Source organism: Eptesicus fuscus, chromosome 11 (genome assembly GCF_027574615.1).
Source record: "Eptesicus fuscus isolate TK198812 chromosome 11, DD_ASM_mEF_20220401, whole genome shotgun sequence".
NCBI lineage: Eukaryota > Metazoa > Chordata > Mammalia > Chiroptera > Vespertilionidae > Eptesicus > Eptesicus fuscus.
The window spans coordinates 82,027,528-82,045,367 of NC_072483.1; the positions used below are offsets into that span (position 1 = coordinate 82,027,528).

Sequence of the window (17,840 nt, forward strand, 5' to 3'; positions counted from 1 at the left end):
TCCTTTGAGGTAAACAAAGAAGCATTCCATGTATTAATCCAAATTTCAAGAGGAACCCAGAATATTTCAGTCCTAAAGGATAAGGCAGTTTCTCTATTGATCAAGATTTTCCATCAGAGCACAAATAATGCTCTAAATATACAGAGGCTAATTTAATAAAGATCTGCATGGATTTGTTATTGGCATACATCATTGGTTAAGATTCTATTACAAATGTAGTTTTCTTTATATCTCCTGTGAGAAAACAGAACCTAGGGTTTCTTTTCGAGACATTGAATTTTTTAGTTATCTATGTACTAGAGGCTCGGTGCACGAAATTCGTGCACGGAGGGGGGTTGTCCCTCAGCCCAGCCTGTACCCTCTCCAATATGAGACCCCTTGAGGGATGTCCGACTGCCCGTTTAGGCCCGATCCCACGGGATCTGGCCTAAACGGGCAGTCGGACATCCCTCTCACAATCAAGGACTGCTGGCTCCCAACTGCTTGCCTGCCTGCCTTCCTGATTGCCCCTAACCACTTCTGCCTGCCAGCCTGATCACCCCCTAACCACTCTGCTGCCAGCCTGTTTGCCCCCAACTTCCCTCCTCTGCCGGCCTGGTCACCCCTAACTGCCCTCTCCTACAGGGTTGATCACCTCCAACTGCCCTCCCTTGCAGGCTTGTTCCCTCTCAATTGCCCTCCCTTGTAGGCTGGGTGTCTCCCAACTGCCCTCTCCTGCTGGCCATCTTGTGGTGGCCATCTTGTGTCCACATGGGGGCAGGATCTTTGACCACATGGGGGCAGCTATATTGTGTGTTGCAGTGATGATCAATCTGCATATTACTCTTTTATTAGATAGGATAGAGGCCTGGTACAGGGGTGGGGCCAGCTGGTTTGCCGTGAAGGGTGTCCCGGATCAGGGTGGGGTTCCCTTGGGGCGTGGGGCGGCCTGAGCGAGGGGCCTGTGGTGGTTTTCAGGCCGGCCACGCTCTCTGACAACCCAAGCAAAGGCCCTGGTATCTGGAATTTATTTTCCTTCTACAATTGAAACTTTGTAGCCTGGAGCGGAGCCAAGCCTGGGGCTCCCTCTGAGCCTGGCAGCCATTTGTGTTAGGGTTATAATTGAAACTTTGTTGCCTTAAGTGGGTGAGCCCGGCCAGGGTGTGCGGAAAGCTTTGCTTCCCCTGTTGCCAGCGGCAACCCTGGCCTGCTCTCTCAAGCTCCATTCTGCCGCCATTTGTTTGAATTTGTTTACCTTCTATAATTGAAACTTTGTAGCTTGAGTGGAGGCTTAGGCCTGGCAAGGGCAGGCGGAAAGCTTGGCTTCCTCTATTACCTAGGAAACCTTGCTCTCTGTGGCTGTAGCCATCTTGGTTTGGGTTAATTTGCATACTCGCTTTGATTGGATGGTGGGCGTGGTTTGTGGGCGTGACTTGTGGGTGTGTTGGAGGTATGGTCAATTTGCATATTTGTCTATTGTTAGATAGGATTCCACTGAACAATGCCTCCGCTTAAAAAAATGTGAAACACTGCATGTCAACATTTGAGACCATTTGTGACCCCATGATTAATTGAAGTTCTACATACAGAATCCATAGAACCTTTCCCCCAGTACTTCCCAACACTCACTTGAAGAGAATTTACTTACATTGACAATTCAAGTCAAACACTAATTATAAGAAAAATGTGTAGGAGAGGTAGAGGCTCACCTCTAATAATACAACTAACATTATCCAGCTATTACTAATACCAGCAATGAATCTCCTGTTCTAGGCATCAGGTTACATGTTTTTATATAAGACAGATGATCCTTGCCTCAAAGATAATTTCTTTTCCTCATGGAAGTATATGAGAGAGTTGTGCCTCTTAACCGTTCATTCAACAAATGATAAAATGGTGATGGACGGAGACTTGACTTGGGGTGGTGAACACCCAATAAATACAGTATACAGATGAGGTGTCCTAGAATTATGCACCTGAAACCTATATAATTTTCTTAATCAGTGGTACCCCAATAAATTCAATAAAAAGGAAAAAAAGACAAATGAAAGCAATAGTGTTTAGGTATTTGTCACATTTACTCATTGGAGATGGTATGAGAGAGGTGGGATGAAATGTGCCATGACTTTTAGGCAAACCTAAAACATAGGAAGTAGTATAAAAGTACAATTTCTACACAAAAGGCATCATTTTCCAATAAACAGTAATAATGAACACTAAGTGAAGTTATTTTTGAAAACACATTTCTTAGGCAATGCAAAGGCAAAAAAAAAAAAAAAAAAGCTGAAAAACGCATTTGGACTTACAAGGAGAGAATCAAGTCCTTTTTATAAAAAGGCATTTTTATGCCTTTGCTTCCAACCCAAATAGTTATTCTAAATAATTTTAAACAAAATCTGTATTATTCTGCTAGATCTAAGATTCTAGTTATGTTACAGATACTGAGATGTGATCTATATCGCTATAATTCTGTTAATATTAATACAAGTTAATATTCATTTTCACTCTTAAATGCATAGTTGTCTAAAATTTAATTATATATTAAGTTTTAGTTAACTGTAATGTTTGATTTTTAATGTCGTGAGAGGCCTGCTTTGACGGCAGTGTTGCAAAGTATTTGTGAAGTCAGTTATTCCAGGTCTTCCTCACTGGTTTCCCTTTTCTCATCAGAGATGTCTTTCTAAGAATTCAGCCTGAGTCTTGATACGTAATTTCTCTAAACTCACTTGTTTTCACTAAGTCACCCCAGTTGAGTTATAACCTGTGTGGTTATATTAACTATATCAATATATTAAGATACACTAAAAAATAACATTTTATCCTTTATCTAATCGTGAAAAACTGGATCCTTTTCCATAATTCTGATGAATTTTGCTTCCCAGTCTTCATGAGTTGTTTTAATCTATGTATCTATCTTTTCCTTGCATACCAAACATGTCACAAACCAGAATTTAGTTTTCCATCATTATTAACTTCCTACATTTCAAAGCTTGTAAACTTGACGTATCTTCTGAAGAAGCTATCACTACTTGATATATTTGGGGTGCATATTCAATTTTAAACAGATTTGAGTTTTTCAGTATTAGCCATGAAAATTCCTAAGGAGAACTCTCGTGTGCCTCCACCCATTTTTCTTCCAAGCAAGACATCTTTATTTCTTCCTACTGCTTTTCATTGGACATGGTTTCTAGGCCTCTCACCAATATCTGGATGCATTCTACACTGTTTTTGTCTCTATTAAAATATTGTACTCAGACTTAAATACAGTGCTATATTTAATAATGTAATTACATATAGGCCAGGGTAGAGTGGAACTATTGTCTTCCTTGATCTGGTAACATAAAATTAGCTTTGGGGGTGGCAACTAAAAACCAGAGACACCTTGAATAACTGTAATGATACCATGTCTCCCAAATTGTACACCTGTACAATTCAGTTTCTTTAACTGGAGTCCAGGATATTGCCTTTCTCTCTCACCACCTTCTCTAAAAGAGGCTCACCTCTCCTGAGTCTTCCTCTCTACCTGAATTTGGCTTCAGAAAAATCGTCTCTATCTGAAATTTTATTGTTAATTTACTTGTATACGTTATCATGTATTTACCCAAAGGGAATGAAAACACAATAAGACTGAATGAAGCCTTTATCTTGTTTACCTAGGATATTGCCTGGAAAACAGTATCTAAGAATGCCTCTTAGATGAATGCATCCATCATTACTTGTTAAATTATATCTTCTTCAATTCCAGAAGAAATGATTTGAATGCTAATTCTGTCAGTCTAACATATTACCCAATTCCCTGAGACAATATCTACTAAAAATTTGGAAGAACGCCTTTCATGCCTTCATCCAAATTATATGTATCTATTCTTCATCAAATTCTGTTGTTTTATTAGAATATAATGAGAAGATCCAGAGTCTTATAGTATATATTATTTAATTCCTTTCAGAGTGACAATGAGCTTTAATTAGCACATTTGGGGAAAGGGCATTCTAATGCTATTACCTATCTTAGTGTAAAATTTGGCTCATGTCTCAATTTAAAAAAATGAATTAAATTCTTTTTAAAAAGACCGATGCAAACCATAACATTTCCCTGATCTATCAGTCTAAAAATTCTATCAAAAAGGAACTAAGACATTCGTTGTTTCAGAGATCCCATGGAGGTTGCTGGTAACCACCGTTCTCCCCACCCCCTTTTCATTGTGCAAACAGGGGATCCTCTGAGGATCAGCACTGAGATCAGGAGCTTCACCAGTTGCCTCTGGAATTCATCATCTTTGTGAAAATTGGTAATTTGCTTCCTGGCCTACTCTTCTTAATTTCTAATAATCAGGGACAGTCACTTTATAATCACAATCCTTTTGGTGTACACGGATATAAATTGTCTAGTCTTTCACTTGCTAGAAGCTGTGCTTTTCCAATTCGAACATCTTTCTCTTGTGCAGATGAAGATAAAATTAACACAGGAACTGGGTGACTGCTTTCCACCTGACAGTGGTTAGCTGAGCTGAACAATGGGCCACCGGACTTTCTTTTCTGTGCTCTAAAAATAGCTTGAGTGCCTAACTCTGTAAGTGTTGCAAGCTTCATCTCAAATAGCTGGCTAGCTCTTCCAGTACTTTCCTTCCTTCCTTCCTTCCTTCCTTCCTTCCTTCCTTCCTTCCTTCCTTCCTTCCTTCCTTCCTTCCTTCCTTCCTTCCTTCCTTCTTCCCATTTGCTTCTCTCTTCCTCTTTTCTACACAGGCAATGTTATCAGCTAGTTCTGAAAACAACCACATTCCTGTCTTTAGATGCCTCTCCCTTTTCTTCCTCTCTGAGATAAGTTAGCATCATCATGTCAGTATTTCCTTTTGGAAGTTTTTAAGTTTTGAGTTTTCTGTTAGGTTCTGTTAGGGTTTTAATCTAGGTACATGCAGCCAACATCATTTCTCTCATTTACTACTGAATCCTCAGTGTTTAATCTACTTCCTGGCACACAGTAGACACTCAATAAACATGCATTTAATGAAAAAGTAACATTCTGGGTAATTCCTTCATTTGGACTTCCTAAAGCTTAGGGCATACACCTGATGGTATCTGTATACTCTTCCTCATTTATTAGAGCTGGTAGACACTTGCTTTTGGTGTTCCTATTAATTCTTTACCAACCAGGTCTTTTATTTTTAAATAGGTCAAAGTTTTATCTTAAATAGCAGTTCTTGATTCAGCTTTTACTATCTTCTAAGGTATTACTTATTGATGATCAATAAAGAAGATCCATAGATATAAACAAACATTTATATTTATTAATATACTAGAGGCCCGGTGCACGAGATTTGTGCACTTGGGGGGGTTGTCCCCTCAGCCCGGCTTGCACCCTCTCGCAGTCCGGGAGCCCTCTGGAGGTGCCCAACTGATGGCTTAGGCCCACTCCCCACTAAGCCCTCAGATGGACATCCTTAGAGCTGCCACAAAGACGAAAGAGGCTCCCATCACCACTGCTGTGCTGGCCAGCCGTAAGCTATGAGCTCAGCTTCTGGCTGAGCAGCGCTCCTCCTGGGGGAGCGCACTGACCACCAGGGGGCAGCTCCTGCATTGAGTGTCTGCCCCCTGGTGGTCAGTGCGTGTCATAGCGACCAGTCGTTTCCATTGTTCGGTCTATTTGCATATTACCCTTTTATTATAAAGGATATTTACTGGTATGTACTATATTAATATAATATGTAATTTATAAACTAGTATTATAGTTATAGAATATACACTTTAATAAAAATCCTCTGATACATTCAGTGTTCAGGATTTTTGTCTTATTACTAACAATATACAAGGAAGAATTTCACTATACAAAAAAATTCATTTTAAAAATTAATTATAAAAGTAGAGTGGGGTTAATTAATATTTTCATGTCCATCTTTGGTCTGACATTAGATGCCTAACTACTCTGATGGAAATGTCTAATATTTATGAAGGGGTTATATTCAAAATGTGAACCAAATATTTACCTTTGTTGATATGAAAAATCAGTTGATATATAATTTACTTCAGCTGTGAGTGTCTGCAAATATTTTCTGTCTTAAGACAAATTTTGAACAAGCCACTAACAAAATAAAATTGCTGAACCCAAAGGAAAATCAGCCAGTTTATTTATCGTCTTGATTTTAGGGACTCCTAACACATGCACTTTTTAAAGAGACTGTGAGACATGGAATGCTAACAATCTTCATTGTCGGGAAACTTCCGAAAATGCTGCCTGAATGCCTCATGCATCACTTAGAGCTCATTTCCTCTCATTGCACTGGGCCGGACAGCTGGCCAGCATCTCCCATCTGCACCGCCCTCAGGCTCCTCCTAACTGTGTTACAGGATGCCCTTCTGAAATAGGAGTACTACTCGGAGGCCGATTTGAAACAGGAGAGAAAACATTAAAAAAAAAATCTTGTGTGAAATAACATTTTAAACTTAACTTTGAATTGAGCTACATAGTAGATTAGATCAATGAATGGGCCAAAATACTGAAATGCTGTCCCTAGAATAATTCAGACGAATACTTAAAAAGTATTACTGGGTCATAAAACACCAGGCCTGGAAATGAAAGATGTTTATTTCTCAACAAAAAGTCTTTGACTGTAACTCTCTGGCATACTGCCAACAAGGCCAGCTCTTTGGGGGAAAACCCTATGCCAAAGGCCAAAGAGGCAGCTGTGTTATTCAGCTCCTGAGAGCTTCCAACTCAACACCCACACAAGCTCAATTATGAACAAATTAAAGGGATCCAGGCTGAACATAGTAATTCTGGTAATTTAAATAAATAGAGGAAGGTCTACAATTAGTAGGAAAAGATTGATTTTCTGGAAAACCCAGAAAATGACACCCTAACCCCTTTGAATAAGCATAGTTACATCTAATTATTTAAAAATAAATTTCCTTTTATTCATTATTTTAATCATTCTTGATGTTACTTAAATGTGGCCACATGCATGCTGACAAAAGTGTCCACCACATATTGAGGTAGAAGAGCCTCAAAAAATCTATAATGGATATATAGGAACTAATGACACTAAGTAAAGTTATAACTAGAGTTTTATACCTATCTTTTAGAGCACATAGAAAATATTAATCATTTATACAGTTTACAAGTGCAGAGAAAAATTTCAAGTCATTCAGAGATTAAATATTGGGGAATCTATTAATATAACTCATCATATTAATAAAATAAAGAACAAAATTCTCATAATCATTCTATATAGATCATTAAAATCACTTAATAAGATGCAGCATACATTCCTGATTAAACAAAATGAGCAAATAAAAATCTTTTTAAGAAGATAGAAATACAAAGAAACTTATTCAACCTGGTGAAAACATTTCTAACAGGAACCATCAGCAAACATGATGATGGACACGCACACACACAAAAAGAAACACTCTGTTTAACTTTTAAATTTATTTTGATGAGCTGATCTAAAGTTCATGTAGGAGAATAAACGCCTATGAAGAGCCAAAATAATTTTATTAAAGAAAAAAAAATCAGAGGAAGAGTGTCCTGCAAGTTATCAAAATACAGCATGATAACATGATAATCTAAAAAGGATGGTTCTGGCATGGGACAGACTAATATATCAATAGAACAGCATGTCTAGGAATCAACTCAGGCAGTAAGGGAATTTTGTGTGCAATGTGACTGCATTCTGAATTAATGGGAAAGAGATGCAAAAGTCAATAAACGTTACTAATAATTTGTATATTTACATGGAGAAAAATTTTCCACTCATAAGCCATGGATAATTTTACCTCACAGTTTGCTACACACTAAAAAACAAAAAAAAGAAAAAACAAACAAACAAAAAACCACAAGACTTTAAAAGTACTAGAAGAAAACATATAAGTATAAAACTCAAAAGTCATGAAGGAAAAGATGAAAATATTTGACTATAAGACAAAAACCTTTTTATAGTAATGAATATCATGCTCAAGCTAAAAAAGACAAATTATAAGAAATTATTTGCAACATATATAATATTCTTAAGAAGAGAAAAAGAATTAACAAATAGAAACATTGGCAAAGGACATGAATAAGAAAATTATAAAATAAGAAATACAAACAGGCCTTCTAAGCCCCCCAAACATAAAAAGCTGCTAAAACTCTCAATGAAGCCTAAATTCAATCAAAAGGGGAAATGTAAACTGTAAATCAAGACTCATTCATATAACATAACACCACACATATCTTATAAAGAAACACAACATATAATATAGACATTTGTATGTAGATGGGGCAGCAAATAGAGTACTATCTAGAAGGATGCACACAGCAAACTATTTTAAAATTAGCTTTGTGTCTGGGGAATAGCGGAATGAGATGGGGGAGGAGAAGGCTTTACTTTTTATAATAAAGATTTTCTGGCTTTGGAAACCTAAGTGAAAATAAGTAAATGGAACCTGTTCACCTTAAAGTAATTTGAACATATGAAAAATGACTCACCAGTATTTGAGTTAAAATACTAGCTTAGCCCCAGCAGCAAAAAATGAAACAAACAAATCAAAGAAGGTACTGATTGGGCCTGTTAGCTTTTGAAGATTCCTACCCACTTGATACAGGAGCAATATCCAACATAAATTAATTAAACAACAAACAGGAGATTTTGTTTTGCTTCAATTATTTTATTTTATTTTTTTACTTTGTGAAAAATAGTTCTAATAGTAACCCTCAGAGCCCTTTGCAAGACTGTTAGCTTTAAATTGGCACTTTCTGGAAGGGACACATGTTGATGGTTACTTTAAAAATGTGTTTCCAGCATATTTTACCACTTCTGCTGTACAGTGCATGTTAGCCAATGCTCTTAATTTGGTGTTAGTGTCCTGAAGAAAACAGCTCATGACCTCTGCCCAATTCTGTAAGCTGAACAAACATTACTATTATCGTTGTCATCTATGGCATAAGTACGATGAAATGCAATGGGTGATTGCTCACCATACATATTTTGCAAGGCCTGTTTCAACTTGAGAGAGAAAGGCTCTTAAAAACAAACTTTTCAGCAACAAGAAACATCCAAAGAAATACCATTTTTGGATACAGATTTGATATTTTTCCTTCCTTAAGTTAAAATGGATGCTATGTTTTCTTTTGCACAGAATTTTTTAGAACCATAGTGCTGGCCTCTTTTAAAAATTATATGAGGAAAACAGTAATATATTTCTCCTCCAAAACGAAGAGCAGTTTTTATCCATTCATCTTTGTCATAGAGGAGTTGGGAAGACTGAACAGGAAATGTTTATCAAGCACTCTATGAAAATAAATTGCCCTTTAAATTATTAGTAATAACCTATGCCATTGTCACACATTATTCCTCTGTTTTTTCAAAGGATCACATGAGAGAAAATACCCCCTTTTGCCAGTGCCCAGCACTGCATCTTCGGTAAGGCTTTCTACCCGTCTTTTGCTATAGCCTATTAGAGCAAATGTGACCCAGGGATCTGTTTAATTTATAGAAAATAGGATGAATTTCTCTTGTTTCATCATGATTGAACATTTTTCTGAACTCCTGTAAATGAGTTACAGATAAGCACTATTTATCAGAGTGTTTTGTAGAACATGCAGTTTTGATTATTCTATTTTCTACTATTTGCTACTAATGAAATATGTAATATGCCTCAAGAAAAAAAACAAAACATTGGCAAAGCATGGCCTCTGAGCATTCAGGAAGCAATGAATAATTCGCTGAGAATTGTACCCACACTCCTCTCTAAACATTTGCTCTCCCCATGGGAGGGCAGCAATGTCCTTGGGTATCTGAAAAGTTTCCAGGGTGCCACGTTCCGGGGCCTGGTTTGTGCATGGGCCCTGGATCTGCCGTGGCAGCCAACAGTCTACCGGGTTCCCTGTGGGGCTCAGAACCTCAATGAAGTTGTTCAGGCACCACCCGAGGGAACCCGGGCACCCTCAGTCTGGCAAACCCAGGACCCCTCTTCCCTCCAGTGTTGGGGAGATGGGCATTTAAAGACATGAATCCTTTGCTGCCATTCCTGCCCATCACCCACAGAGAGGGGAAATCCTGTGGAAGAGGATGCATTTAACCACATTATCTTCCCAGGCCCTGCCACACATGTGTATGTAAGCAACGGAAAGTCTCCAGCAGAAGCGAGAGCATAGATCCAAAGGCAGGTGAGTTAAATGCTAATGGGATTCACATCCTCCGGAACGAATCATCATATTTTTCTGACCTATGTGGACCACTTTATAAAAAATAAGTCATCTATCTCTCTTTTACAAAGGGAAGGGATAATTACAATGAAGTATGTGAGAGGAAGTGAGAAGATAGAATGACCATTACCCCCTGCTCTAGGCTTCAGTAGGCCCTGCCCCATAAGGTTGGAGTTGAAGAAACAAAGGCAGGACATTAGGGAAGACAGATGGGCTGAGGCTGGAGAGCTGACCTGGAAGTCACCCCACCCTCACTTACCAAGGTCCATGCTCTTTGAGGCTTTCAGACTCATGGATTCGGGCTGCCTGGCTGGTGTCACAGATCTGAAGTTGATGTGCTGATCTGGAAAATACACAGCCGGATCCATCCCAGAACTGCGGAAAAAAGCCAGATGCCATATTTAGGTTTAGAATAAAATCTCTCTCTCAGAAGCAGTCCTCATTTTGAACAGAGACCCTCATCACTCTCTTTGCAGCACACAACCATGCATTTTAAACTAATTCTTGAATGTCAGGTTTCTTTCATGAGATGTAGCAATTTCTTTTTCATATACGTTATCACACTCTACAATTTAAATAAAATATTCTCTGGCTAATATGGTGTTTTCCTCTTGACTGGTTCCCGCTAATTGGGATCCTGCAGTACAATCTATAACTCTGAGTGTGTAAGGCGAGGCAGGAAGGCACAGGCACTTCAAAGGATGTCGCCAGATATCAGCACAGACTAGACTCGGGTTAGATGTCTATGGGCTAGGCATGCCCTTCCTTTAAAAACAAGTGAAAGGGAATCCCTTAGAGAAAACCATCCTGTTGAATGACTGATGGCTGCAGCAGTTTGATTTTCTACTTTTTTAGATCTAGGATCTAAAACTAATGTTAATGCTGAGCAAATAGTCTACTCATCAATAATACCAAAAGGAAATAACAGGGAAAGCACACTTGACAATTTAGACACAAGATACATCAAATGTTCATTATAGGGTTCCTAATACTTGTAGTCAATCTCATAGAATTCTATTTCTGCTGAACACTGTATTTATTTTGCTTGAGGATGGAGGAAATTATATAAGGGAATTACAGATGAGAGCTTCTTTCTTGATCTGGAAGTAAATTATATATATACTAGAGGCCCGATGCACAAAATTCATGCAAGAGTAGGCCTTCGCAGCCGCAGCAGCTGCCTGATCCCTTCCTCGCAGCCCTGGCTGCAGCTCCCGCTTCGTCCGGAAGGTTGTCCGGAAGGACGTCTGGTCTAATAAGCATATTACGCTTTTATTATATGTATATACATATATACATATATACATACATATATATATATTTATAAAATAAATTAAAATTATAGCAACCGTCTCCCTTGGTACTCCTGTATGTTCAGAAGGTAATTATGGGTAAATATGGTGGCTCATTTTAACATAACTTTATCCTAATCTTAAATACAGTGAAAACTCAAATCAAGTATCTTGGTGAATCTGAAAGTAGTGAGGCTGAATTTTTTAAACAGTTGATATTTGACACTATAAACAATAAAACAACGACAACAAAAATAAACTATTTTGAATGAAAACCCTTCTAAAATGTACAGGGGATCTCAGTTTCTTAACCAAATATACCAAAATAAGTTTAATCTTTTATTGAAACTCATTAGTCATGCATATTTAATATTGTCTTACAGCAATATTAAAATTGATGGGCAGCTAAGTAACATTGCTGAATGAATGAATGAATGAATGAACCTCTATTATTGTGATGTAGTGGGGAGATGAAAGAAGCACCTGGGTCAGGCAGCACAGATGCCACAGCGGGTCTGCCCAGTTCTAAATCCGGGCTACTTACTAGCTGTGGGGCCTGGACAAGTTATTGAACCCCTCTGTGCTTGGATTTCCTTATGTAGAAAATGGGTATAATTGCACTCCTTACCTTACAGTGTTGTTAAGAAATAAAGTGATTTAAGTTTGTAAAGTCAGGAGAATCGTGTCTCTTCAGGGTAAGTTCTATAGGAGCTTTTAGGAAACAAGCAGATAAAGAGATCTGCTTAAGCTTCCCAAATGAATGCAAATTTCTGCTTTTTGAGTTCCCCAGGCTTTTTATAGGTACTTTGCCTTCTCTGCTTTTTCAGCCTCTTGGTAGGTCTATGTCTGAGACCCCTTTGCTCCTGTGGTGCAATGGTCAGGGCCCTGGGCTTGAGAGTTAGAGGCCAGGGTCCATGGCTTCAGTGTACTAGTGCACAAAATGAATAGTAATCGCACTTACTCTGTAAGGTTATTGTAAGGATTAATTTTGAAATTTGTTAATATTGACAATAGTGCCTAGCACACAATAAGAGCTCAATAAGTGAGCTATTAATTCTTTTCTTTATTTCTGTAGGTTAGATTGGTCTCTGAATGAGGGCCTGAGGCACTCTACAGTGAAGAAATTATACGTTTCACAAAAACTTCTCAAGACGTTTAAATCTGCTCTTTCAAATTTGAAGCTCATTTTTTTTTCTTCTTTCTTGATGTCTGTCTACATTTTCAATAGACAAAGCCACTGACATAGAAAATGTATTAGATGTGGTGTCTAGTGATGGCAAAATATGCCAACTGTGAACAAAAATCCTTGACCCACTAGTGCTATTGCCACTGGCCTCGCATAATGGCAACACTTTCACTGCTTCAGCTCATCTTAAAGAACTCAGATGCTACTGTGACTGTGAGCTCCCCCTCAGCCTCCTGTTTGGAAGCACTTGCCTTTAATGATGTTATCTGACCTCCATGTGCACTTAGTCTTTCATCCTTTGATCTCTTGTGATGATGTGGTTTTAGTGTCAGAAAGACTCATGGGCTTCATAGAATCAGAGCCTTTCAGAGCCAGAAGGCGGGAAAGGTCACCTCATCTAACTCTCCATCTTGTAGATAAGACACTCGGGCCCAAAGGGGAGGCTGAAGTTTCAAGGTCACACAGCTGGCCCAAACTGTGGCTTCTTGAACTTTTCCCAGAGCCACAAACACATTGGCTAAAATGGTGGCCAACCTGGGCACAGGTTGTTGCTGATCCTGAGTCCAAAGAAATGGAAACTTTCCCTGTTACTATAGATTTGCTCACCCTCTGATGCTTCTTGCATTTTAGATTCACTTTTTTTGTTTGTTTGTTTCAGGAGAGGGGTGCATATCATGAAATAAAGGAAAACCAGAGTCAATCCAAACACATGCCATGCGTTATAATGAAAGTCTTTAGGGAGGAGGTTTAGGACCAACATGAATAGTCCTCATTGAAACTTAGGCCCCATGCATTTACAGCCCTCTGCTCAAGGAAGACTGTGGGAATCTACCCAAATGAGTAACATACTAGTTAATGGCACTTCATTGTCTTAGATTACTTTACGAAACCACACATTCATTGACAAATTAAGAATAAAAACTCAAATTTCCCCAGACTTTTGGGAGACAACCTTCTCTATCTCCATTAAAAACAAACAAACAACAAAAAACAAAAAATGCTGGTAATACCACTTGATGAAATAACATCAAGTAAGGTCCTGTCTAAATAAAGTGAATTTCTTTTTGTAGATATGTTGATATATAATCAAATAAATAAAATTAACCATAGTGATATATGCATCTGCTACCATTGTTTTGAATGTGACCAAGTGTACACTTGCAATGGTACAAATGAATTTGAAGCTGATATCAGATTGGTAGATAGTTAAGGAGGGAAGTAAGTCTAATATGGCTCTATGGGATTAAAGCCGGTGAGAGCATACAGGCACTTCAATAATGAGTGCAGCACTGAATTAGTTAACATGCCAATATTTCAGACGTAAGTTTGACTAGCAAAACAGTTTGCAGATTTATGCTACATATGAAAACTTCTTCAAGTGGGAGAGTGGCACGATGATTATAAAATATGACGCATGTTACTCTTGAAAGAGTCTGCATGTGCTCATGGCTGAGTGGGCCGCAGTGGATGCTGCGGGAAGCTGGACGTTGACAGCAGGCCACAGACATGCCTCAGGTAAAGGCGGTGTTTTCAGCATGAACAACCAGGGGATCTATCAGATAGAAATGATACTCAATGTCAAATTATGCTGCATAATGAATAGACGGGGTAGCATGAAACACACACCAGTGTCCTGAGTGTGGTGGCAAATCAGGAATGTGACAGACATGTAGGACCTGGCCATGAATGTTCAAGGAGAACTGTCTGAAATAAAAGCTGGGGGATAAGTTTTTAGGGGCTTGCCAAAAATCATGTCAGGAATCTGAGGTGTCCACAAATAGGTTTCAACTATTGGCTACTCTGAGTGAGAAAAGATGAGTGTGTGCGTGTGTGTGTGTGTGTGTGTGTGTGTGTGTGAGAGAGAGAGAGAGAGAGAGAGAGAGAGAGAGAGAGAGAGGACAGAGACATGAGATAGAATCAAGATAGAGGGAAATAGACAACAACCAAATATTGTCTAAGCTGTTACTATATTCTGTCTGCTGTTAATTTGCCATGAGATATCACTATAGAAAATATATTTCCTTTATATTTATTTACTTTTTACTCAGACACATATATTCTAAATTTTTGTCTGCTAATTATTGATATAATGCTACAAATAAGTTCAGTAAATCCCCGATTTCATTTCGGTTCAAAGTGCAGGCATTAGGTTTGATCAAATCTGTTTTTTACTCTTCATGCAACAGCAGTTTTCTGCTTCATAAGACTGGCTCCATCCCTAAAGCCCGCTTTCCCTTTTAGAGGGCTTTCAAAGTTCATTTATTTATTTACTTATTTTGAAAGACAGAACGGCCTCCCAGCCTCCTTTGCTCAGCCATCCTGGATCCCTTCCAATTCTTCCTCCACCCCAAGTTTCACACATCCAAACCCCACTGCTGCTGGTCACCTAGGCAACGCAGCAGCTCACAGGATGGTGCAGGTCAGGAAATCCCAGGAGGGAGATTTTCAAAGCTTTAGATTTGTTCCTTCTATCTCAAACACGTCGTTGGCTCCGTTCGTTCCTCTCCACCAGGCTGCTCTTCCCTCCATTCAAGCCCTTCTCTGCTCTTGCCAGTCCCCACCCAGACTGCAACCTTGTCTAGGCCTTCTTCCGTCCACTCATCCTCCACAACCAAACACACTGACTTGATATTGTCAGCCAGGCTTGAAACCCTTCAATGCTTCTCCACTCTCTGGAGAAGCCGGTGCCCACAGAGTGAGAGACAATGCCTTTCCCATTGATTCTTCCCCAGGTACCAGGTGCTTCAGCCACCCTGAGCGCGCTCTGCATGGCCCTCTCCCTTCTTTTGGGTTTTCCTAACCCAAACTGCCCTTCCCACCATTTCTCTGCCTCCTAAGCTCCTTTCTCTTCTCCAAAGGACCATTTTAACATCACTTCTCCTGGAAGAGCTTCCTGGCTCCCTGAAGGCAGAGTCACTGGCCAGCAGATTGTATCTAATGCTCAGCAAGCAGGCTACTTCCTAGCTGTGTGTCTGTCTCTTCCAGAGGGGGCTGCATTCCTTAGGGCAGGGATGTTTTCTAATCTGAGTACCTTCTGCAGTGACCAGTTTAGAGCTCCATAAATACTTTTGGGTGGATGGGTGAGCAAATTAATGACTCTAATACTGTGGAGGAGAACAAAGGAATCAGGTTTGAGACAACGACATACTTTTAATTGAAAGGAGATTACTGTTGATGAAGAGAGCAATTCTAGGGAAGGGGTGAGAACAGAAGCCAAAACACAGAAGGTTAGGGAGGGAGAGGGGAAACAGAAATGGAAGTCACTATTTCAAATCATGTGATGAAGATTTACAGCAGTAGGGGCCAATATAAGCTGTTTGTAAAGATCATGGAGAAAAGAGCTTTACAGAAAAGGGCAAGAAAAAAAATCTGTGGAGACACTGAAGCACCCAAAAAGGCACTTGCTAATTCTCACTAATTCTATCTCTGTGACATCTCTGAATTAACTAACTCTCTCTCTCTCTCTCTCTCTCTCTCTCTCTCTCTCTCTCTCTCTCTCTCTCTCTCTCTCTCTCTGTCTGTCTCTCAGGGTTTTTCATCTTGTTAGCATAGGCAGCTAGTTAGGGATTAACAAAAAGAGAAGGGAGAACACTGCCTGAGGCTGATTAAATCTGGAAACTACAGTTTCAGTCACACAGGGGAACAGCCTCCATCACTCTGCCAAACAGACTAACATCCCAGAGGGCAGGAAAGACTGGTTTTCCAATGGCCCCCTTCCCTGGATTAAAGGGGAGGAAACAAACCTGGGGAAAAGGTGGGATTGGACAAGGACAAAGCCTAACATCTAGGAAGGAGATTGGATAGGGGAGGCACCCCCATAGCCCCAGGAAGATCCAGGAAAAATATTGGATAGTGTGAAAGAAAGCTTACCTCTTCCCAAACCCAAGGAAATATAGGTAAACTTAACCAAAAGCCCCAGTCTCTTTAGCAGCTGCAGGGCCGAAGCACAGTGCTCACAGTGCTGATCTCAGGCCAGACTGAGGAGAAGAGACTAAGCTAGACTCCTGGGCCTCTGATGTGGGGGTACAGGCAGACAGGGGGTACAGCTCTGGGCCCTGGGGACAAGTAAAAACCTGTGGCATCTGAAGCTAGACTTCTTCCGAAGTGAGATGGCTTTAACCCACCTGGCCTGGATGTGGGCGTGGTGTACCTGGGGGCAGTGAATGCCACCTACCAGCTGAGTGCCAGGGAAGCGCCTCATCAAAGCAGCCTTTTCAAGGGCGCGCTAATAAATCTTGCCACTATTGCTTAAAATCCTCCATGATTGTCCCTGAAATGCCTTTCATGTGATACCAGGAGAACCTATTTCCAGATAGCCTTGGTCCCTCTTTCACTGGGAACAATCTGAAGGCTTCTCCCATCCTCCCCAGGACAGTCCTCAGTACCTTTCACTCCAATTGCCACAGAGGGTACCTGAAGAGGCTGTGTTTCCCGTGAACATTGACCATCCCCCATTTTCCTAACCTATGTCTCACACCCAAACCTGGTCACAACATGCTCCTGTCTGCTGGAACCCTACTCACATGTTAAGATTCATCTCAAATGTTATTTTTCTTCCATCATGTTTTCTGGGTGCTCTATCTGGAAGCATTCTCCTCCCCCTTAGACATCCAGAGCATTTTATCTATATCACTTTTGTAAATACCACTTTGTACCTTGTGTTCTGCTGGTCATTTTTACCGACTAGCCTACCACCTCCTTGAGGGTAGGATTTACATCTGATTTTTCTTTGCATTGTCCCAACAGTTTTGCACATATACACAGATAAACACTCAAGTAGAATAAATAAAAGTATTCTTTAAAAGGAATATTTAATGCCATCAGTCTGTCATTTTTGATTCAGGATTGAGGCAGGCAATGGAAACGAATGCACAAAAATAAATATGTCCAGATATCCTTTCAAAAATCCCCAAGAGACAGAGATCTAGAACATGAGTGTGATTATCAATCTATTTTATGAAACTGTCTTTGAGTGAGATAGCTGACTTAAAAAATGTTGGAATCAGAGATAGCTAAGTATAGGTAAGCTGCCAGCTAGTAGAGTTAGCTATTCTCTTGTTGTGTTGCTTTAATTTTTAGCAGATTGTAATAAAAAGTATAATAGGAATAACACCAGCATTGCTACAAGAAAAATGAAAAAAATTTCACAGGATTATCATGGGACATAGAATAGAATATAATGCACAGTTTTAAACAGCCATAA

At 39.6% G+C, this 17,840-nt stretch overlaps 1 protein-coding gene across 4 annotated transcripts in view; it reads right to left on the minus strand.

Moving 5' to 3' along the window:
• PARD3B (par-3 family cell polarity regulator beta) overlaps positions 1–17,840 on the minus strand; it is a 910,289-nt gene that overhangs the window by 354,082 nt on the left and 538,367 nt on the right. For all 4 annotated transcript variants that reach the window (XM_054722996.1, XM_054722997.1, XM_054722998.1 and 1 more), the window contains one exon: positions 10,419–10,534. In XM_054722996.1, the coding sequence (XP_054578971.1) occupies positions 10,419–10,534 (116 nt within the window). The remainder of the gene's footprint in view (positions 1–10,418; positions 10,535–17,840) is intronic.